The sequence below is a fragment of the Prionailurus viverrinus genome, chromosome B3 (assembly GCF_022837055.1).
Source record: "Prionailurus viverrinus isolate Anna chromosome B3, UM_Priviv_1.0, whole genome shotgun sequence".
NCBI lineage: Eukaryota > Metazoa > Chordata > Mammalia > Carnivora > Felidae > Prionailurus > Prionailurus viverrinus.
The window spans coordinates 7,285,932-7,310,938 of record NC_062566.1 but is presented as its reverse complement, the minus strand read 5'-3'; the positions used below and the strand labels follow the sequence as shown (position 1 = coordinate 7,310,938).

At 39.1% G+C, this 25,007-nt stretch overlaps 1 protein-coding gene across 5 annotated transcripts in view; it reads right to left on the bottom strand.

Annotated features, from left to right (window-relative positions):
- Positions 1 to 25,007, bottom strand: part of CHD2 (chromodomain helicase DNA binding protein 2) — a 122,363-nt gene that overhangs the window by 43,718 nt on the left and 53,638 nt on the right. For all 5 annotated transcript variants that reach the window (XM_047861089.1, XM_047861087.1, XM_047861092.1 and 2 more), the window contains 8 exons: positions 16,036 to 16,224; positions 10,065 to 10,227; positions 9,164 to 9,316; positions 6,919 to 6,990; positions 3,338 to 3,487; positions 2,361 to 2,509; positions 1,266 to 1,362; positions 754 to 846 (listed from right to left, as the gene is read on the bottom strand). In XM_047861089.1, coding sequence (XP_047717045.1) covers positions 754 to 846; positions 1,266 to 1,362; positions 2,361 to 2,509; positions 3,338 to 3,487; positions 6,919 to 6,990; positions 9,164 to 9,316; positions 10,065 to 10,227; positions 16,036 to 16,224 — 1,066 coding nt within the window. The remainder of the gene's footprint in view (positions 1 to 753; positions 847 to 1,265; positions 1,363 to 2,360; positions 2,510 to 3,337; positions 3,488 to 6,918; positions 6,991 to 9,163; positions 9,317 to 10,064; positions 10,228 to 16,035; positions 16,225 to 25,007) is intronic.

Sequence of the window (25,007 nt, the reverse complement as noted above, 5' to 3'; positions counted from 1 at the left end):
CCACCATGTTTTTGATTATATCCCTTCTACTCTCTTCTAAGGCAATGTGTTATCAAATTTTCCTTCTTTCCTTAGAACCTCCAATATCTCCCTATTCTCAAGCTCTTTCCTCAACCTAAAGACAACATCTTTCAAAACCCTTGCCTTCCTTGACTCTTCTCATAAATCACCTTCACTACACTCTTTATAAGCTTTTAAAGTAAGTCTATATTCAATGCTGCCACCTCCTTCCTATTCATCTGGTGCCCAGCTTCTGCACTTAGATCTGACCTCATTTAATTTTGTTGTATCAGACACCACTCTATATTGCTCTTAAGAAAAAAAAAAACAAAACCACCAAGTCATCAAGAGCTTTCTGTCACCTTCTGTTTCATACCTTTGACCTCTTTTGTCATCTGATTCTATTAATGTCTCTCCACAACCCCTTCCACACTTTCCAGAGCTCCATACTATCTGCTTCTCCACATATCTCATTGACACATATTCTAAGCCCCTTCACCAACTTTTCTCTATCCACTGACTCTGACTGGGAAGGACACACCACGTAAGCGACTACCTCCACACAGAAGGCTATCTATAGTCTACACTCACGATAACTATCTATACACACACCTGGAACTCGGGAGAAGAAAGGTAAGAGTCAACTGAGGTAAATTAAACATAGAGCACCTTGCACACAGGAAGTACTCACAGATAATTAGTAGTAGTTAATAAATCAATGCTGAGAATTTCCTCCCACAATAATTTTCATACCTTAAACTGTGACAGAAGCTCATCTGTCGCACTTGTTGACACTTCATTCTCTCTAGTTTCAGCCAAGCGTAAAATTTCATCTATGTCCATTTCCTAAAGGGACACCAACAATACAATATGGTAAATGGTCAACAGTTATCAGCATGAACTGCAGATGTTTGGTGCAAATAAACCAAATCTCCTTTCTGATACTTCATTTACCTTTACAGTACTCAAGCTTATTCCTTTACCTCTAATGTCTCAAACTATTATTTATATAAATGACAAGGTGAACTTAGGAAATAAAACTGGAATGAAAAGGAGCAAAGACAGAATCCTCAAATGCTTTTCTCATTCTTTCCTATTCTATTTAGTAAGAGCTTTGAGCTCTATTAAAAATAAAAAAAAAACTATACCCTTCAAGTAATTACTATTCTTTATAAACACCTCTAACAGACTCAAAATCTGCTTCCAGAAAAATTTAGACTCCCACGGATGCTTGTCAAAAACGTTTTTTCCTCATTGTTAATTACCTGAGGCTCTGACTCCTCCCCTTCAAGTTCTTTGAAGAGATCCTCTGCTCCAAATTTCAAAATAGCTGTCAGCTCTTCTTTATTAAAAGGATTTGAGCTGTAGAAGTAAAATGTAGTTGTAATCTCTCAGGAATGTCAAATAACCTCTATGGAATTCTACTATAAAATAGCTACCCTTCAAAAAGGAGTCAAATTACTGGTAAATTCTGCCCCAAGAAAAATGATCTCTCAAAGATTTCATTTTTTTTAATCCCCAGGATAAGTCTGTGTTGGTAAAGCTAACCTAGCAGCAGACTAAGAAATGAATTATTTTCCCGACAGCTCATCCATTACAGGGTTAAGAAACATAATTAGCAACATGAAAGAAGAGAATTCTTTTTTCTCTTTGTCCTTTGACTCAGAAAGTTATCGTTTACCAAGAATTTTCAACCTCTCATCTTTGGTCCAAAATAAAAGAACCAAGCTTTTTCCATTTAGGTTCCTCTTGAATGGAAAATGATCTGAAAATATTCTTTTTAGGGAAGGGCTCATTTGACTTCTACTTGTGACAGAGGCTGCAGGGAGGCCTCAGAAGACACTCAGCAATTTGGTCAAAACGTAAACTCAATCAGAGAAATAATTGTGCTCCTAAATAAAACCAACTGAAACTTGACTATCTTCCTTCTAGGCCTTTCTGTTTTTAGTAGGAAAAGTAACAATCTCCACACAGACATTTTTCACCAATAGTAAACAGCGGCCAACCCCATTTGGCAGATTCTCACTACTGAAATGTTTAAGGCGACTTCGCACTGAGATGAAAGTATGATGGAGGGGCATGTGGCTGCCACTGCTGCAGCGTCAAATGTCATATGTGGAGACAAAACCAAAAGGCAAGCAGAGGGGCAAGAAAGGGAGAGCACATGAGCAGAGGGCTGAGAGGCAAAAAAAGAAATTAAAAAAATGAAAATGACATCTTGTGGTCTTGGATTGGCCTTTTCTAGGTAATTAATGAATAACACCAGTTGTAGAGAATCCTATTAGAAGGATGAATTCTATGAACTGTTGATGTAAAATCAGTTTGGCTCTGACCACCTCCTCTGTCTTTCTGGCACTTACTTGGACCTTCCTGAGTTGTTTTCTAGAACTGTCCGGCCAGTGGTATCCATGCGCTGAATCACCAGATGGTCCAATACCATCTTCTTTTTGGCCCGTTCAATGATCTCCTCCTCCACAGTCCCCTTTGTAACCAACCGGTAAATATTTACCTACACAAAGAGAAAAGGTTATGTTTATACCAGATCACACACACACACACACACACACACACACACACACACACACACACAAAAGTTACCTCTGTCTAAAACCAAGAAGAGAAATAAAAAAAGACTTACTCTCCTACCAGAAATGACTATAAGCCATCCATCCAAACAGGTGGCTTGAGTAGATGCAATATTTTTACCGTAACCAGTTACAATCTTAAATAAGACTGCCTCTAAAGAACTATTATTATAGCCTATTCTAATGATAAAAATCTTGCTAAGAATAATCAGTTTCACTGATGAAAAGTTTCACCAAAACTGAACCTCTGGCCGAATATGAAACTTAGGTGTTACCCGATACTAGAGCAGATTTTGAGATTCACATGGAATCTCAAAGCAAAAAACAAAAAACAAAAAAAAGCAAGCATGTATTTTTACAACACAGCTCAGAGCGAACACTGTCATGTACAATAAAAATAGGCCATTTTAAACAATGTGAGATTATTTAACAACTTACCCACATTAAAATAGAGAAAAATTTCAGTTCTAAATCTATTCATCAAATCTCTTTCCTGGGGTAAACCTGAAAGTCATTGGTGATGTACTTTTCAAACACCAAAAGAGAACAGTTCCCTAAGAAGTTCATCTTAGCCCCAAAATACCTTAGACGCCTTCTCTGTACTAATTAACAAGCAGGCATCTACACTTAAGGAAATGAAAGCAAACCAGGACAAAAGCATTTTACAAACATCCTGGAAGGGCTAAATAACACCCCCCACCCCCACTTTTCCGCCTCCCCCAAACCACATCCAGATGTCTCTCTCCACTGACCTGCTTCTTCTGACCAATTCTGTGGGCTCGGGCTTGTGCCTGCAAGTCGTTCTGGGGGTTCCAGTCAGAGTCAAAGATGACGACCGTGTCTGCCGAAGCCAGATTGATTCCCAGGCCACCAGCCCTTGTCGAGAGCAGGAAACAGAAGTCCTGTACACAATGCAATATACTACTTTATGCAGTGGCCTTCTCAGAAACAGTTTCACAGTCCAATAAGCCCTTACACCTGGAAACCCCTGCAGGTGTGAAGAAAAGTGAGATATGATGGACAAACTTTATGGAGGCTACAAGAATGTCAGGGACTTGATGGTAGAGTGAATTTTTGTTTCATTAAGCTGAAAGAGTCAGTGCAGTACACTAAGGAGTAAAGTCGATTCTAATAAGGCAACCAGAACCAAAGAATTAGTGTTTTCTCCCGGCTAAAACTAGTGTTACAAGCAGTTAACAAAATCCAGAGAAACTTCATTATCAAGGGGATCATTCCAGCAAGTTGCCTAGACACTCATTTTCTGGGTAAAGGTGAACTATGCCTCATAAGGTAGTCGGTTAAGTGGGTGAGGAACACAGCGACACTGCACCAACAGATCACATGCACTGGGACCAGCAAGAAGCACAGGATCCCTGATCAGCACGGCACACGCACAAAAAAAACGGAGCTGAAAAAAAATGTGCGGAGCACAAAAAAATGTGTGGCTGAAGAGTCACGTGCAGGAAAAGACCCAGGCTCTGACATACTCGTTTTCACACCAATAATAGAGAATAAGCAGCCATGTATACCTGCCTGCACCTGAGCGCTCAGAAAATATGGGGCAGGAGGCAGAGAATAAATTATGTGAGTCAGAAGAAAAGAAAGCCAAACAGATTTCTATTTTTAGGGCATTTGATCATGTATGTCAAAGGCTGACACCTTTTTGGCACACAAGTGACACTCAAAAATTGGTAGTTCTGAGTTGCATTTTGATAAATGAGTGTATTTAATATACAAAGACACAACGAAAAGCTCTCCACAGTCTAATTAAGTCACCCTCACCAGCATTTGGCCATAAAAATTTTAAAAATAGAGATAGCGGTCTCAGAAGAACTTTAAACAATTCCAGTAAAGACTGATCAACAGCTGTGCTGAGGCACACACTTCATGATGCTTGATACAAATACCAAGCGACACGCCACACTCTAATTTACAGAAGCCTACAGGTAAACAGTGGACACTTCAGAATGAGATACCTACACCAAATAAAACACGGGGTCTGAATTAATCATAGAAACAATTTTCTCTATCAAAGATAATATGAATTATAAGATGTTATTTGTGTCTACTATCAAACTGAAGAGAGAAACTCAATGAAATTCAATGCTGCTAAGGGTGACATAAAAATGGAAATATGCACAAGGAGTATGAATATAAACAGTTTTGGGAAATGTAGCAAAGTATACCAAAAACCTTTTTTAAATGCTCATATGCTCTTGACTACACATCCAAAGACAACAAAGTATGTGATCAGGTTTAATCATTAGGTTAAATAAAGGCATGAGCATGAGAAAATACTAGAAATTAATGTTTTTAATCTTTAATGACATGGGAAAATGCTCACAGAATTTTAAATGAAAAGTGACAACTATATGCAAAAGGATCCAATTAGGTAAACATACAAATAAACAGTTACATTCATTATGAATGGAAACACACCCCAATGATGTGAGCAGCCAGTTGTCTCAGGAATGGGGGTTTTGTACAATTTTTCTTCTTCGTACTCTTCACCATCTCCTAAATTTCTAAATGTGCATCTCATATTTCCCCCCAATGTTAAAGTATTTAATTTTTCTTAATAAAAAAGGCTCAGATGTGCAAAAACAAAAAAACAAAAAATGGTAGAAAACCTGTATCTTATATACAGCCATGGGGTGAAGAATTGAGATTAAAAAAAAAAAAAAAAAAAAAGCGGCAACTTTAGCTTTTCTCTGAGAGAGGGTAATATGAAACATTCAAAACATGTTTAATGTTTATTTATTTATTTTGAGAATGTGCAAGCAGGGGAGGGGCAGAGATAGAGGGAGAGAGAATCCCAAGCAGGCACCGTGCTGTAAGCACACAGCCCGTGTCCATCTCATGAACAATGAGATCATGACCTGAGCTGAAATCAAGAGTCAGATGCCTAACCAACTGAGCCACACAGGCACCCCTCATATTATTTTTTAAACCAAGAGTAGGGAACACAAAACCAATTTCAATAAATACTAAATAATAAAAATAGCTAGCATTTACTGAGTACTAGTTATGTGTCAGGCAAGGAGCCTAGTGATTGCTGTGTGTGGATTACTGCATTTAATCCACTAACATTTTAGGCTAAAGAAGCCAAAATACTTTTTGTCTAACTAGGACTATGATGTGCAGTTCTAGAGGCAGAAGACATACCATTTTGGAGAAACAGACATAAACACTAAGAATTTAGCATTTAGCCCTTTAGAAAGCAGAACATTGTTAACTAAAATTTAAATGGAAAAAAAAAAAAGACATAAGAGAACTCTTTATAACTTTAAACGTTATGTTTCATTTTTTGTTCTTGGTGATAGTTATATGGGTGTTTTCACTTTGTAAACGTTCATCAAACCCTATACTTAAAATGTGCGTACTTTTATTTTTGAGAGAGCGAGACTGCACTGATAGCACGGAGCCCAATGCAGGTTCGAACTCAAGAACCATGAGATCGTGACCCGAGCTCAAGTCAGACGCTTAACAATCGAGGCACCCCAAAATGTGTGTACTTTTTTATATGCATGACACGTCAATTTAAGAAACCTGACTTGAAAAAAATCAAAAGAAAGCAGAATGTTCAGTCCATTCTACCTACACAAAGTAGTGGCCCAGGCTTCAGAAGCGCTCATGTTCTCTCTGAAACTCTAGTTCTACTTCTGGCTGTCTCTGCTGATGCCTTTACCCACACACGGGGCTACAGTGTTTTCTCCACTAAACCTCTTCTCCCCAGCTTCTCTCAAATCCCACAGCATCTAACAGTCTGATATGCACAAACCACAATATTACTATGGTTTCTAACTTTTCCTAAGCACCCCTTCTATATGTGCCTTAAAACCAAAATACTTAAGAATGCAAATCTAAGGTGGACAACACAATTTAAGCCATCTCGTACCAGCAATCCAACAAATATGAGACCTGGCAAATGTATTTTTCAAGCCTCAGTCACCAAAAAAGTACATATCAGAACCTTCTGATGTAACACACATGTAAAATTAATCCCACAGGCCAGCCGTCCCCAACCCTTGCCTTGCTGCTCTCCCAGGCCCAAAATTTTGCTATCTGGAAGTGACTAGAGAACACTCAGTTGATATTAGAACTACTCTGTCAGTAATCCGGACCAGGGGAGATAAACAAGCATGCATATGCTTTTCTGGAATAATAAACAAAATTAAGAGGCATCCTTTATATTAGTGATTTCTCATTCCATTCTCAAAGCAGGAGAAATTTACAGCGAACTGTTTCTGAAATAAAATCTATTAAGCCAGAAAGGCTTTCCCCTGGACACAGAGCCCAAGCTGCCCAGATAACAAAGCCATGCATGGTATACCTCAGACCCATCTGCATTGAAGTGGTCCAGGGCCTGTTTTCGGATTTCTCCCTTGATGGAACCATCCAGACGCTGTAAAAATAAACCACAAGAAAATCATAAGGTAGGAAGATCAGCTACACTCTGAACAAAACACCAGACTTGCAACCTTTATCATTCCAACAACACCCACTTAGTAAAAATAACCGGAATGCACTGGCAACATGCTGTCAGGGGACTGTGCTTAAGCAGCACATCCTACTTGCCCAAGCTCTCCAGTTACAGACTCAAGGTCAGAAACTTCTGGATTCAAAGGGCTATCTAGGTTGATCCAAGGATCAGAATGGCTGCTGGGGCCTATAAGGAGAAAGATGGCAATACTCAAGCTGTGCTCAGAAGCTGTGTTTGCTCCTACATCTATAGGTACTAAAGAGATCAGGACACTGTACCACTGGTCACCTAATAACTAGCTCATACAGAAAATGGTCCTTCTTAGCTAATGCGACTACAAGGTGCACAGTTATTAAGGGCTACACAAACCAAAAAATTTTGTCTGGAAACATTTTGCCATAACATTAAAAGTGTTAAAATTAAGTTGATCATATATCCCAGCTTTTCCAAAAATTACAGTCTGAAATCAGAGCAAAATGTTTAAGCAGCCAAAACGCATATTCAAGAGAGCCTCTGGCATTAACTAGTTCTTTTATTAGAGTATGTGTCAGTTCTAGATCCTAATGTCACCATAGAAAACCGTATGTCAAAAAAATACTTGAGAACTGTCACCTGTCATCTGTACACATAAAGCATTTCTTACTCTTTAAAATCATATTCACATGTCTTCCCCTTACAATCACCACTTGAGATGAACAAAATATCTCATTTCACAGAAGGCAAAACTGACCCAAGAGATGATGTCAGCTGGCCAGTGATGGGCGAGTGGCCAGGGACATAGTCCATGGAAGGACCTACACCTCCCCAGCTCAGAGCTCTGCTGACCAGACCCAGAGCCACAGAAACACACGTCAGATCACACCTGGCAACCCTCTTTCTCCTTTCTTACTTACCGACTCTGTTCAAAGCCTTAGCCCAAATATATGTTTAAATGGCAGGTTCAGAGCCTATATTTGAAATCAGAGAACCTAAATGCTCTCCTTTATAATTCCCATTAATAGAAAACAGCAGCCATGCCAGACCCAAGTGGACTGCAGTCTAACATTCCCTTCGGAGAATAGAAATGAATTTTTGTTCTATTTGATATCAAATGATGAGCTTGACCTGAAAGCTCGTCAGACACACTGAGAGATAACGGTCTTTATGCAGCGTGCTGATTTCTTAAATAATAACCACAGTATTAAACCACATTCTAAGACAGCTGCTGAAAGACCACACAAGATATTATGGATATGACAACACCTTTCAGGGCATTTTGAAAGACAATCTGTTAGTGAGTTTAAAGCTTGGCCTTCTTAAGAAACAATCACTAACTCCAAGTTTCTTCAATACCAGTCTAATTACATAGGTTGGTTGGAGAGTCCATCCACTCAAAGTCAAAGAAAGAATATTTCCCAGACAATCTTAAACATCAAAGCACTTAAAGGTTATGCCAAAAGTCAAGATAAACAGCACACACGTCCATAAATGTATCGGAGAGAAGTTTCACACAGTCTAATACCCAAAAAAATACTGTGCTGACGAAACTCCTCTCCCTCTTATCTGGTTTTTCTCCTTACATTGTAGGAGATAACTGAGTGAAAACAAAACTCCACGGTAACAATCCCACAGAGAAGAGAGGGGCCACCTGCTTCAGGGCCTAGCAAACTTTTCACATGCGCTGATCCTCTGAGTCCCAGCCTCACAGCCAGGGTCAGCTTCCTCTGGGATGAACACACAGAACTATCACCTCTCTCTTTCTTCCTAGGAACTGGACTTCTGTAATTAGGTCCACACTCCTTCCTCTCTACTATTACCCCGGACATGGGGCCATAAGAAACCATCTAACACATTTCTCTTGCCTGCTTTTCCTCTATTACTCACCTCTTTACTGCCCCCCCACCGGCCCGCCCCCAAAACAGAATGACCTCACATGACCATTTTCATTACAGGGTAGCTTAAAGGTATGGAAATAAACATAAAGACCCTCCTGGAACCTTAATTTCAATTTGTTTCCAGCTAGGAAACTTGTTTCCTAACTTTAGGATAATTTAACAAGCAAAGCACATAAGCCGGAGAGAGGCAGGCAGGGACTCCAATTCTTGAGCGTCCTTACCTGGAAAGGATAGTGCTTGATAGTCAGGTACTCAGCCAGGATGTCCAACATTCGGACCATCTGGGAGAAGATAAGGACTCTATTCCCCCTTTCTCGAAGTCTTGTCAACAGTTTATCTAATAGAATCAGCTTCCCACTGCTCCTGATCAGGGACTGGAGATTAACAAGACATTCCAATCATCACACACCAACCCATACTTCAATTTGCCCTTAATCACAAAGAGTTCCTTTATTTCTAATTTTTGTTAACGTTTATTTATTTTTGAGAGACAGAGACAGAGAACAAGCAAGGGAAGGGCACACAGAATCTGAAGCAGGCTCCAGGCTCTGAGCTGTCAGCACAGAGCCCGATGTGGGACACGAACCCGTGAACCGTTAGTTCATTACCTGAGCCGAAGTCAGATACTTAACCAACTGAGCCACCCAGGCGCCCTGAAGAGTTCCTATTTTTAAAATCATCTTTAGGGGCACCTGGGTGGCTCAATCAGTTTAGTGTCCAACTCTTGATTTCGGCTCAGGACATGGTCTCACTGTTCGTGGGATTGAGCTCCGAGCTGGGCTCCGCACTGACAGTGTGGAGCCCGCTTTCCATCCTCTCTACCCTGCCCCTCTCGCACAAGTTTCGCTCTCTGTCTCTCTCAAAATAAATTTTAAACCCATCTTTAGGCTGAAACCCCATATAGTCTGGCTGACAAGTAATTCCTGAAATGCTCTTCACCTGGTTTATCTGCGACATTATGCTTTCCATACTTCTCCTATTTAACTTTCCTCATCTGTTTTTAAAGCTTCTTTTGATGCTCCATGAAGAGTCATCAAAGGAGGAAAGAAAAGACTTTAATAAAAAGCATCTATAGACACTGAAGTGCTTGAGGACTTCATTACAAACAAGGTGGCCACACACCAGGAGAACCTCCTGCCCGTTCTCTCGCTCGCTGTCTTCTGGGGGTTTGATTAGGTAGCAATGGTTGCAGCATTTTTTCAATTCCATCACAATGTTCAGGAAACCAGACGTGCTGCCTCGTGTTCCCTTGGCAAGAGCCTTGTAATTCCTGGTCAGAATCCATCTGCAAATTAAAATAATGACCTTCAATTCAAAGAGAGAATCGGAGGCATCAGATTATAAAAGAGAGCAAAGTTACTGGAAAGATAAAGACCAAAAAGGCCTAGGACCGTTAAAAACCATGGAGGGATATTTCACTTTGCATCTCCTGCCGCCCAACCAGAACCGCTCACAGCTTGAGTCTGGTTCAGAGTGTTAACCACTGGGTAAACATGTTCTACTGGGCATTTCAACCTGACTGAACACAGGAATATTAAAAAGAAATAACAGTGAAATATATGTACATATACACACACATGTGAAACAAGGACTGTCACCGAAGCACTCTTTATCACAACATAAAAATGGAAATAAGTTGCCAATTAGTAGGAGACTAGTTAAATAAAGATTACCAAGAGACAGAAGCTATGTATCCATTTACAAACTGTTTTAGAAGGACATTTTATATGACAAAATGCTCATGGTAACTATCTTTTATATCTTAATTTTAAAAGAGAAAAGGAGAAATACATAGGTATTTATGTATATCCATATATAAGCTTTAACTATACACTATAAAACGTTAAAAGTGCTTTTTTTCTGAGTAATGAAACCTCTTTACACTTTTAACAAGCCTACTTTTAGAAATCTATCTCAAAGTAGAGTGTTCAAGGATTTTCACTGTAGTACTGTTTGTAAGAGTAAAGTATTTGAGGGTTGTCTGGGTGGCTCAGTTAGTTGGGCATCAGACTGCTAATTTCAGCTCAAGTCATGACCTCACGGTTGTGAGATCGAGCCCCATATGGGGCTTCGCACTGAGCGTGGAGCCTGCTTAATATTCTCTGCCTCCCTCTCCCTTTGCCCCTTCGCCCACTTGCCCTCCCTCTCAAAAATAATAGATTAAAAAAGAAAAAAAGAGTCAAGTATTTGAAACAATCCAAATGTCCTCCACGAGGGCTGGTTGAATAAACTATGCTACAAATCGACAATGGAATATTATGCAGTTGCAAAAAGAAGAGAGTATCTTTATAAACTACTATGGAGTGTTCTTCAGCACACATCATTGAGTGAAAAAAGGTACAGAAAAATGTATACAGTATGCTGTTTATATAGGAGGAGGGAGACAGCAAAATGGTTAAAATGTATTTGGTTGTATTTTAAAAATTAGAAAATAAAGGAAAGAAAAACATTAAGAATTTTACTTGGTATCACCTAAGGGAAGAAAGGCCTAGAATGAAGGGGACAAGGATAGAAGCTAGATATATTTGAACATGCCAGCTTTTGTAGTTGTGCCCTTGGAACTCTACAAATATTATAAATAGTTATGAAGAAAAATTAAGCAAAGTCATCTTTAAAAAGTAAAACTAAAATGAAATCAAATATTGTATCTAGTTAGGAGCATATCCACAAGACAAAGGATCTCAAGTGCTTTTAAGACTCTTATCCATTTCTAATAGAATATACCTTTAAATTTTATTTATTTTTGAGAGAGAGAGAGAGAGAGAGAGAGCGCGAGCGAGCGTGCACGGGTGGGGAAGGGGCAGAGACAGAGAGGGAGACACAGAATCTGAAGCAGGCTCCATGCTCTGAGCTGTCAGCACAGAGCCCGATGTGGGACCTGAACTCACGAACCATTAGATCATGACCTGAGCCAAAGTGGGACACTCAACCAACTGAGCCACCCAAGTGCCCCTCCAGTGGAACACAAACAAAATACAAACAAAAAAAACCCTTAACCTGTTTTTGTTATTCACAATACTGACAATAATCCTTGCATTATAATTATTGTAAAGCTGTGTGTGTAGTATGAATTAGGTTGGCGCAGTTGAGAAGTCAAATTTTTGGTAGGGGTATTAAGACTATTAAGGTCAAATAAAATCTCTATGTTGTCCTGTTTAAGTGAAAAAAAAAATCATGATATATTTTTCTTCTGTTTAAAAACAAATTTTCTAATTCTGTCCACAGAAAAAGCCCATGAGTGATGTCCAATGTAGCTGCAAATAACAGCTCTAGTAGCCAATTTGTGGTCTCCAAATTCCATTTTCCAACAAAATAGTATGCAGAGCATGCTGGATATATGGCTGACTCTAGTTCTGGGGCAGGAAATGTACAAGATGAACATGAACATTTTATTATTTCAGAAAGCAAAAAGCTATCAACTACTGCGAGGATTATGTCAAAAGGCCTCAGAACCAACTTGAATAAGCTCCTCCCAGCTAAAAATGGAGCCATTCTAACCTGTCACAGAATGAAGCACAAATTTGCTTATTGAGGAGTTCATAATCATACCAAAACAAATCTCATTGGTCAAAACCTCTGAAGACATGGAGATAACCCATTGGCTCTTTTAAAAATGTCAAATATCCAACATGAATGGACCTCGAGCACACTGTGCTAAGTCAGACAGAGAAAGACAAGTACTATATAGTATCACTTATATGTGGAATCTAAAAAACCCAAACTCATAAAAACACAAAGTAAAATAGTGGTTACCTGGAAATGTGGGGATGGGACAGATGTTGTTTAAAAGTACAAACTGTAATGAGTAGTAAATGATCCCTAGAGATCTAATGCATGGCATAGTGAATACAGACAACAATATCATATACTCATCCACTCTACTACGAGACTAGAACTTAATGACTCCGACCACTAAAAAGTAAGGATCATTAGGTAATGTGATACCGGTGCTAACTACACTACAATGACAACATATTACAGTATATAACTATATCAAAGTAACATGTTATACACCTTATATTTGTACTTTATATGTCAAACATGTTTCAATTTACTTATTTTTCAATGTTTATTTGTGAGAGAGAGAGAGAGAGAGCGAGCAGAGGGGGGACGGGGGGGGGGGGGGACACAGACTCTGAAGCAGGTTCTAGGCTCTGAGCTGTCAGCACAGAGCCTGACATGGGGCTTGAACTCACAAACCACAAGATCATGACCTGAGCAGAGGTAGGACATTTAACCAAATGAGCCACCCAGGCACCCCAAACATATTTCAACTTAAAAAATTATATTTTGTTGGGGTGCCTGGGTGGCTCAGTCGGTTGAGCATCCAACTCTTGATTTCAGCTTGAAATCCCCAGGATCATGGGATCAAGCCTGGTTTCCAGCTCTGCACTAAGCGTGGTGCCTACTTGGGTGTCTCTCTCTCTCTCTCTCTCTCTCTCTCTCTCTCTCTCTCTCATTCTCTCTCTCCCCCCCCCCCCGCCCTTGACCCTTCCCCACTTGTGCTCTAAAATAAAATAAAAAACACTTTTTTAAAAATTAGTGTTTTTTAAATGTCAAAAATCCAAAAGAATTATGCATTTACTTATTCTGTTTTTCCTATATGAACTGTTCCTCAGTTGAATCAGGGAAGTTTCTTTTTGTAGAAGTGTTCCAGCTAATAAACAAAGGAGTACTAAAATTTGAATAGCACCACTTTGTAATCCCTAATGAAGTAATGGATCTAGGCAATGCTTACCAAATACTTGCTAATATCACAAGAAGACAATCTCCTATGAAAGAATTTTTTTTTTTTTTTGCATTCCATGAAATACTCATATTGAATCTGAGTCTAATCAAATATCTACACTTATCTAGAAATGAGAAGGGATCAAATAAAAATATTAAATGATGCCACGGAGCTAGAATCAGAAAAATCCAGGCTGTGAAAAATATCTAGAGAACACAGACTCAGTTTCTTCTCAAAAAATTTACAAGGACGGGGTAAACGGGTTCAAATAAACTAAAGAGACATGCCAACCAGTCATAATGTATGGAGCTTACTTAGATCCCAATGCAAACAAGCCATCTGTGTGCGTGTGTGTATGTGCCTGTGTACATTATGTATATGACAACCAGGGAAATGTAAACACTCACTAAGTATTATAAAAATAAGGAATTATTGATATTTTAAGTATAATAGTATTGAAGTTATGTTCTTATTGAGGTATGATTGACATGTAACACTGCATTAGCTTCAGGTGTACAACATGATTTGATACTTGTATATACTGCAAAATGATCACCACGGTAAGTCTAACATCTATCACCCTACACAGTCACAAAAACCTTTTTCCTCGGTGGTGGGGACTTTTAGGATCTATTCTCTTAACAAGTTTCAAATATACAACATGGTATTATTAATCATAACTGCCATGCTGCATGTTCCATCCTCATGACTTACTTATTTTATAACCAGAAGTTTATATGTTTTGACCCCCCACTTCACCCATTCCTCTCACCCCCCATCTCACCCCCTCCCCTGGCAACCACTGTTCTGTTCTCTGTATCTGTAAGTTTGGTTTTGTTGTTGCTGTTGTTTTGTCTCACTTTAGTCCTTATCTTTTAGGTACCTATAGAAACATTTGATAAGTACCTGAACCATGTTTCAAACAATCTAGGGGTGGAAATGGGGGTGCAAATGAAGATACAGGTGAACTGAGGCTGGCTATGAGTGGGTAACTGAAACTGGGTTGACTCTGGGTACATGACTACCTCCTATTCTATTTCTGTACATAGCAGAGATTTCCCAGAATAAAAAGATTTTTAAAAGTCAAGGTAGTATTAGGCAAAAGGGTCAGATAGTAATTTTTGACCACTAAAATCCTGTGGGTTTTTTGGTTTCATTAAAAACAAGCAGGGACTGGGTGCCTCGGTCAGTTAAGTGTCCAACTTTGGCTCAGGACATGATTTCATGGTCTATGAGTTTGAGCTCCACGTCAGGCTCTGTGCTGATAGCTCAGAGCCTGAAGCCTGCTTCAGGTTCTGTTACCCGCCCCCACCACACACACACACACCTCTCTCTGTCAAAAATAAAAATATTTTTGGAGCACCTGGGCGGCTCAGTCGGTTAAGCGTCCGACTTTGGCTCAGGTTATGATCTCACGTTTCATGGGTTCAAGCCCCACGTTGGGCTCTGTGCTGACAGCTCAGAGCCTGGAGACTGCTTCAGATTCTGTGTCTCCCCTCTCTGCCCCTCCCCTGCTCATGCGCACGCTGTCTCAAAAATAAATAAACATTAAAAATTTTTTAAAATAAATTTAAAAAAATAAAAAAATTTTTTTAAGTTTTTAATTAAAAAAAAAAAAGCAAGGCATATTATTAGAGAGATTACCAAACTTTTAACCTTAGACTATAATTTTCATGGTATGTAGTTATAATTACTCCAGATTTAACTTGAAATAATCAAAACTAAAGCCCATGACGAGCATATTATATACCACCCCCTGTCCCAAATCCAGCATTTTGCCTTAAACTCATCATAACCTAAACCAAGTCCATAACCTGGCCAGGCCACTTGGGGTGCCAGAAAGGAGAGCATCTTCCCCCATCAGCACAGAGGGGAGCACTTTTCCTTCTAAACCTGCACATCCCCCTGCATCTCCCTCAGTTAGTAAACAAACCTGTTTTAGCCACTTGTCTCTACTCTGTCTTCCCTACTGAGCAACACTTCTGGCAGGAACATGTTCCACCCATCTTCGTACTCCCAGTATTTAGCACAATGCCTGCCACTTTGTAGAATCTTAGTAACTGATTGAATTGAGTAGCAGAGAAGAAATACATGACTGAGTGAAATATACCTGTTTATTGGAAGGGGATTAGCATTAAAATTTAACATATACTTCGGACTACCCTCATAATGAAAAGGGCTGTGCAAATTCTCACCCACAAAAAAAAAAACAAGAATAAAACTTCCTCTTTCTAACCATGAGTATACTGCTTCTTAAATCTGTGTTGAGGCATCACTGAAAAAAGCAGTCTGTCAACTGTCTATCTTATGGCTTCTCTGTACTGATGTTAATCCCACTGAGGCTTGACCCGGCCCATAGCTTACTTGTAATACTGCTTCTGCAGAGCAGACATCTCCACCCTGAGGATCTGTTCCACTTTGGCAGGAAGGGATTTTTCTACATCCTTTTTGACCCTACGGAGAAGGAAGGGTTCCAACACCTTATGGAGACTCTGATAGCCGTTTTCCCTTCCTTTCCCATGGTCCTCTTCAAAATCTTCCCAGAATTCAAACCTGGAAATAAAACAGGACAGTGGTCATTACAGAAGCAACCGAGAAGAAAAAGAAGCATTTTTTCAAGCTAAAATTTCAATTAACTAAATGGAAAAAATAATCTGCAAACAAACAACAAACAAAATAAAACTCTTCCCTATAAGGAAAGATAAATTTTATCAGTCACTAGCTCAGGAATACAAGAGAGGGGAAAACAGTAAGGAAAGAGAAAACCACTGAATCAATCCAATGAGTCTACACTGGATAACACTGGGTTTCCAATTTTAGACTGGATCTAGAGTTCACAGGACACTTCTGTATAACATGCAATGAGTAAGTATACATAAGTTATTGTTATGAAATGTTCTTCAGAAAAACTAATAAGCTATCTTTTAATAAGCTGCAATTTCTTAGGAAACAAATTCAAAGGTAAGAGAATTAGTGGCAATATTACAGCTGTCACCACTCAAAGGTAAAGTCAGTTACATAATTTCCATCAATAATCTTCACTGTTCATAGATTAAAAAATTAGTGGATTTATGATGACAGTAACCAAACTATAGCCCCCAAATAAGAACAGTAACACAAGTGACACCAATTTAATAGTATTAGAACTTGAAGACACAAATTTTATTAACAATAAATTCTAAAGCTTAGGGGTGTCTGGGTGGCTCAGTCAGTTACATGCCCAACTTTGGCTCTGGTCATGATCTTGCAGTTTGTGAGTTTGAGTCCCACATCGGGCTGTCTGTTCTCAGCTCAGAGCCTGCTTTGGGTCCTCTGTCCCCCTCTCTCTCTGCCCCTCTCCCACTCTATCTCTCAAAAATAAATGTTAAAAAAATTTTTTAATGAATTAAAAAACTTGTCACCATAATAATTCTGCCTCAACTCTATAGAGGAAAGTTCCTTGCATTTCAACATCTTTTAACTTTTTTTCAATGTCCATTTATTTTTAAGAGACAGAGCATGAACAGGGGAGGGGCAGAGAGAGAGAGAGGGAGACACAGAAGCTGAAGCAGGCTCCAGGCTCTGAGCTGTCAACACAGAGCGTGATGCAGGGCTCGAACCCATGAACCGTGAGATCGTGACCTGAGCCAAAGTCGGACGCTCAACTGACTGAGCCACCCAGGTGCCCCCTTGCATTTCAATCTTAATTCAATCATCTTTGATTACTAACGGGCCTGTGGCAGAAGTCCAGAATAGGACACGGTGAACAGATTTCTTTCAAAAACAAACCCCAAAAATGAAGGAAATTTATTTCATGAGGATTGAAAGAAGTACACAATTTTGCCACTAGAAAGCCAATGATGCCCTTGGAGGAGCTAGCAGGGTTCTGTGTGCAAACTAAAGCTCAGTAGGGGAGAGCATGCCATCGACCAAGCCTAGCACTGGAATCTCAAGTTAATCGCTGCTGCATGGTCTGCCGTCTGATACCAGGCAGCCCTCCTCTGTTGAGGCCAGTCACGTCCCGGAATAAACAGCTCAACATTTCCTAGAGCTCTGTAAGACTCCAAAGCAACTACTCTCTGGTAAAATGGAAAGTCAGAGAGAAAATGCCAGCACCGCTAGTGTGCACTGGCGTCAAGAGAGCCTGCTGCCATTTCTGAACTGATAAACGGCCACGCATTTCACCAGGCACTGCGAGGTGGGTCAACACCTGCCTCGGTAACACCTAGGAATGAACAAAACAGACATCTTCAGGAAGTTCAGGCAAAAAGATCTTTTGGGGTAGAAATCTAAACACATCACTAGAGCTTACAGCCTGATAAACCTAAGTTTTATTTTGTCACACTTCTATGAAAATACTCCAGGAACAAAAATAAATGAGAAATTAAAACCAGGAAGAAGACTAAAATGAACAAGGCCAACTGAACTATCTCAATGCTAGGGATGGCACGTCACACACAAAATGTATGAAGCAACTGGACATCAGGAACTATCACTATATCAAGCTATTTTCTGAAGAGCTGGGAGACAAATTTAAGAGAACATTTCAATTTACTTAACATTCATTATCGTTAATTAAAACTATATTAGTCTAAAAACTTAAATATAAATCTTATTCATAAGTTACTTCCCCTACTGTGCTAGACAACAAATATTTTCACCTACTTAGTGTTTTCTTACTAAAAAGCATAAGAATCCCTTTATGTATACACTGAATGGCTTATGAATGGCCTATGGCTGCTTTCCCTCTAAACAGCAGAGATGAGTAATGCCTACAAGCTGGAAATGTTTCTTATCAGGTCCCTTTAAGAAAAAGTTTGCTGTTCTCTAAAGCAGAATACTGTCAACTTAAAATACCACATACATAAAAGGTATAGGGTTATAGCAGTAAGTAACTTAACAATAACACCATGCTACAGCCTAGAGGTTATTTTAGATATATCCCTATTATCAACTTGTGTACATAACATATGTCTCTCACGAAAGTAGGAACAATTTGGATTGCTTAAATATTCCAGACTTTGGGATTTTAGAAAAATAGAAGTTCACTCTACTGAGGAATAACAAAGAAGAAAATTAAAAGAATGAAAACAGTATGCTAGAATTCATGTGATAAATATGCAAACAAATTCAGACTGGCCTAGACAGCAGAGGCAGAAGCAGAAGCAAAAACAAAACAAAAAACAAATCTTATAACCAAGAGGTTACATCTCTGAAATCTGCTCTACTGAGATATTTTGTGGAGTGGGTATGCAGTACATTTTGCAAGTGATTATACACTCAATTCTTGAGGCTTGCTTTATCTTTTTGTATTTTTAATACCAAGCACCATGCTTTGCAGAACAGTACTTACAAAGTAAATGACTGGTACATATTTTAATAAGGGTAGTGATCAAATTGCTAAAAAGGGTAGTAGTCTGGTCAGAGCCACCATGCAGGAAAACTGACTGGACAGACCATGTGCTAAGAAAACAGATTACAGTTGGTTAAAAAAAGAACTAACTTCTGGATTTAAAAAACAGTAATAGACCAGCGAAGGAAACAATCAGCAAAACTAAAAGGCAACCGACGGAATGGGAGAAGACATTTGCAAATAATATATCAGATAAAGGGTTAGTACCCAAAATCTATAAAGAACTTACCAAACTCAACACCCAAAAATCAAATACTCCAGTGAAGAAATGGGCAAAAGACATGAATGGACACTTCTCTAAAGAAGACACCCAGGGGCACCTGGATGGCTCAGTCGATTAAGTATCTGACTTCGGCTCAGGTCATAATCTTCCAGTTCATGGGTTCGAGCCTCGCGTCGGGCTCTTCCCTCTCTCTTTGCCCCTCCTCCACTCATGCTCTGTCTCTCTCCATGTCTCAAAAATGAATAAACGTTAAAAAAAAAAAAAAAAAAAGACATCCAGATGGCTAACAGACACATGAAAAGATGCTCAACACCACTCATCATCAGGGAAATACAAATTAAAACCACAATCAGATACCACCTCACACCTATCACAATAGCTAAAATTAACAACTCAAGAACAGCAGATGTGGGCGAGGATGCGGAGAAAGAAGAAACCTTTTGCACTGCTGGTGGGAATGCAAACTGGTGCAGCCACTGGAAAACAGTATGGAGGTTCCTCAAAAAACTAAAAATTGAACTACCCTACGATCCAGCAATTGCACTACTAGGTATTTATCCAAGAGATATAGGTGTGTTGTTTCAAAGGGGTACCTGCACCCCAATGTTTATAGCAGCACAATCAACAATAGACAAAGTATGGAAAGAGCCCAAATAACCATCAACGGATGAATGAATAAAGAAGATGTGACATACACACACACAATGGAATATTACCCAGCAATCAAAAAGAATGAAATCTTGCCATTTGCAACTACATGGATCGAACTAGAGGGTATTATGCTAAGCAAAATTAGTCAAAGAAAGACAAGTATCATATGACTTCACTCATATGAGGAATTTAGGATACAAAACAGATGAACATAAGGGAAGGGAAGCAAAAATAATATAAAAACAAGGAGGGGGACAATATAAGAGATTCTCAAATATAGAGAACAAATGGTTGCTGGAGGGGTAGTGGGAGGAGGGATAGGCTAAATGGGAAAGGGGCATTAAGGAAGACACTTGTTCGGATGAGCAGTGGGTGTTATACACAGGGGATTAATCACTAGAATCTACTCCTGAAACCGTTGCACTATATGCTAACTTGGATGTAAATTTAAAAATTAATTAATTTAAAAAATTTAACACAGTAATAGCCTGTAACAGTTGAGGAGATGAAGGTACAAAAGTTATCTGACCAGGGGCACCTGGGTGGCTCAGGGGCACCTGGGTGGCTCAGTCAGTTAAGTGTCTGACTTCGGCTCAGGTCATGATCTCATAGGTCTGTGAGTTCAAACCCCGTGTTGGGCTCTGTGCTGACAGCTGAGAGCCTAGAGCCTGCTTCAGATTCTGTGTCTCCCTCTCTCTCTGCCCCTTCCCTGTTCGTGCTCTGTCTCTCTGAAAAAATAAACATTAAAAAAAAAAAAAGTTATCTGACCAAATTTAATTCCGCTCTGTACAATGATTTTTCTTCAGTGGATCATTTCTTTGACAGGACCAAGTGGTTCTGTAGCACCATCTAGAATCTAAGGAACTACAGCTAAGGATGAGGAAAATACTGGATTTTAGTCCTCTGCATACCAAGCTCAGGCAGAAACAAAGGTAAATCTTAATTCCTTAACTAATGGAGTTGCATGAATCTTTGTGGAAAAACAATCTTTTAAAAAATGTTTGAGGAGCACCTGGGTGGCTCAGTCAGTTGACCGTCCTGACTTCAGTTCAGGTCATGATCTCATGGTTTATGAGTTCGAGTCCCGCATCAGGCTTGCTGCTGTCTGCAGAGAGCTTGCTTCAGATCCTCTGTCCACCCCCTCTGCCTGTCCCTCCCCCATCCCACGCTTGCACTCTCTCTCTCCCTCTCAAAAATAAACACGTAAAAAAAGAAAATAAATAAAAATGTTTGAAAACAATGTTTTACAAAATTTTTTTAATGTTTATTCATTATTTTTGAGAGAAAGAGAGAGAGAGAGAGAGAGAGACAGAGCACGAGCAGGGAAGGGGCAGAGAGAGAGGAAGAGACAGAATTTGAAGCAGGCCACAGGCTCTGTCAACACAGAACCTGACACGGGGCTCAAACTCAGAGACCGTGAGATTATGACCTGAGCCGAAGTCAGATGCTTACCCAACGGAGCCACCCAGGCGCCCCAAAAACAATGCTTTAAAAACAAAGCTTTCGAAGAGAAAAAGTTCTCTTACACACACACAAAACTACATCTCTAACTCCAATCCATCATTCCAAAAGTAATTCAACTGGCCACAAAGAACACTTTGGATGAACTATCAGAATAATCATGTCTACTAGGAACGCCACAGTTGCTAAATAGCAAAAAAGTAATTATGACCAATTAGGAGCCAAAATCCCTACCATCCACTCTAGTAGTCAAGTACAAAAGGGCAAATCTAGCTAACCATTCATTGGTGGAAACTATGCAGCACATTCTTTTTTCGGGGGACAAGCACAGATGCTGCATGGTGCCTCAAGACTCCTACTACGTAGAATGGTCTCATCTCATCTCAGTGGTGCTATGAAGGATGTACTTCTTCTCTTAGAATTTGAAGACCAAAGGATATTGACCTTAGTCATAGAAGACCTGAAACTGACCTCAGTCCATCCAACTTATTGAATGATAAGGGACACATTTTCATCATCTAAGTCAGCATTCTGAAGCAAACAGTTCCAGTGTATCAAAAAGACCCAATATGAAAACGATAAAGTAATACACAGGAAAACACTCTATTTCAGAAAACAAAGATTAATAATAAATAATTGACAATTTGACTATTTCTAAACTTTTCTGTTATGTTTTACGGCACTTGTACCTTTGAAAAGCATGCTTTATAAAAACTCGGCCTTATGCTAATACGTGATGAACAGGGTACTCATTACAGAAGGTACAACAGACTGTTCAAGACGAGAAGAGGGCAACTGCCTCCATCCTCAGGCCACTATCGACTCACAGAGCTCTGTGGAAGGGACAGAGGACCCAGGTGAGAAGAAACAGGACAGGCAAGAGGACAACAAGGAGATGGGATAGGCAGGGTGCAGTGTGACAGGAAAAGAACCTCTAACATAGTGTTTCTCAACTGGTGGTGATGCCCAATGTCCCCCAATCCCTGGGGGACACTGGGAATGTCTGGAGACATTTTTGGTTGTTACCACTGAGAAAGAGGGCAGCTACTGACATGTGGTGGGGTAGTGGCAAGGGATGCTGCTCAACAACCAATAATGCAAAGGACAGCCCCCAGCAAAAAGGAATTATCCAGCCCAGAATGTTAATAGTGCTGAGACTCAGAAACTCTGTTCTGAGAGAAGGCAGAGAAAGGAGGGGTGCCGAGGGGGCTCCACTCCCAGAAGCACACCGTAGTGAGGGTGCCTGAAAAAAAGGGAAATAGTTTCAGCCTAATCTGCTAACACAGTAGTCAGGGCAGCATGGTTAGAGTGGTCAAGCTTCTCTACTCATCTTCTGAAGAGTCTTAAACTATCCTTGAAAAATAAAAGTCAAAAAAGGACAGCCACCAACAAATGAAAATAGAGAATTTGTTGCTAGGCCTGCCTCACAAGAAATACGAAAGAAGTCCTGTAAGCTAAAAAGAAGTGATTTTAACCCAGTGACAATCTCCACGGGGAGAAATAAATATAACTGGAAATGATAATATAAATGTGTAAATATGAAAGACTATATGTTTTTCTCTTATTACTTTAAAAGACAAGCCTGGATAAAGCAATAATTTTATCACTGTCTTCTTGGGTTTACAACACAAGTAAGGAAGTAAAAAAGAAGCCATCCTGGAGAACAGTTGTTATATTTTACCAGAATTAAATTAGTATTAATCTAAAGAAGACTGGGATGAGATGCATACTAAAAACCCTAACAACCAGTAAGAAAATAACTTTTAAAAAAAATCAGTTAACAGAAGAGTTAAAGTGGCACACTATAAAATACTTGTTGAGACAAAAAAGGCAGTAAAGGAGAAATAGAAAAGAGTAAGACATATTGGGGAGAAAAGTAAAATCGTAGATATAAATCCAACCATATCAATAATTGCATTAAATGTGAATGAATTAAACTCTTCAAAAGGCAGAGACTCAATTAAAAAGGGAAGCTCCAACTACATGTTGTCTACAAGAGACACATTTTTAAACTCATAAACAGCAACTGAAGTTAAAGGACAGAAACAGCATAACATGCAAACAGTTACCAAAAGACAGCTAAAGAGCTGTCACATCACACAAAATAGACTTAAGGAACAGGAAATATTACTAAAGATAAAGAGGGGCATTTCATGATAAAAAGATCAACACATCAGGAACAAAGAACAATTACAAGCATGCACATACCTAACACCTGAACCCCTCAACATACACAAAGGAAAAAGTAACAGAACTGAAAGTAGCAGATCACTCAACAACTACAGTTAAATATTAAAATATTTCACTGTCAATAACAAAACTAGCCATGATGTCAGGAAAGGTATGTAAGACTTGAATAAGACTATTTATTAACTAAGTTGACTTAATGGACATTTACAGAACTCCACCTTATGAAAGCAGAGTATTATTCAAGTACACAAAGAACATTCTCCAAAACAGAAAACATACTAAACCATATAAAAAAAAATTTTTTTTTAAGATTTATTCATTTTTTACAGAGACAGAGCATGAGTGGGGGAGGGGTAGAGAGAGAGGGAGACACAGTATCCGAAGCAGGCTCCAGGCTCCAAGCTGCCAACACAGAGCTCAAACCCACGCACTGTGAGATCATGACCTGAGCCGAAGTCAGACGCTCAACCAACTGAGCCACCCAGGCACCCCAACGTGCTAAACCATAAATAAATAACAATTCATTTAAAACATGTTCTCTAAGACAAAATTGAATTACGAGTTATCTAGGAAAACCTAAATATTTCAAATTAACCAACACACTTTAAAAAACAAACAAAAACCATGCAACAAAGAAAAAAAAAACACAAAAGAAATTAGAAAATAGGTGAAACTGAATAAAAACTTGGGCAAGAGATTTAAGCAGACATTTCACCAAAGATCCACAAAGGGCTAATGAACACATGAAAAGATGTTCAACATTTTTAGTCATTAAAGAAATGCAAGTAAAATCCACACTGAGATACCACTACACTCCCACCAGAATGACTAGACTGATGACATACCACGTATTGGTGTTGGTATAGAGAACCGGTAGGAATGGCAGATGGAAAGTAAATACCTACTTTCCAAACAACCCAGCAATTTCACTAAGTATCCAACCAAGATAAATAAAAACAAATAAATAAAATAATAAATAAATAAAAACAAATGTCCACAGACAGACACAACAGCCCAAAACTGAAGCAACTCAAATGTCCATCAACTGGTGATAGATGTAATGGAGGATTACTCTACTTTAAGAGAATAAATAAATCTCTATGACACAGGTGCATCTCAAAAATATTATGCTAAATGAAACAAGCCAAAAACAAAAGATTACTTATTAGGATTCCATTTATATGACATTTCTAAAAAAGTTAAATCTAGAGATGAAAGCTGATTAGTGACTGCCTCAGAATAGAAACAAAAGCAGATTTAACTACAGACAAGAGGGAACTTTCTGGGTGAAGAAACTATTCTAGAACTAGATTATGGTGATGGTTGCACCAATCCACAAAGTTACTAAAAAAAACAAATTGTATACTTACAATCATGTATTTTATGATATGTAAATTACATCTCAACAGTGTTTACAAA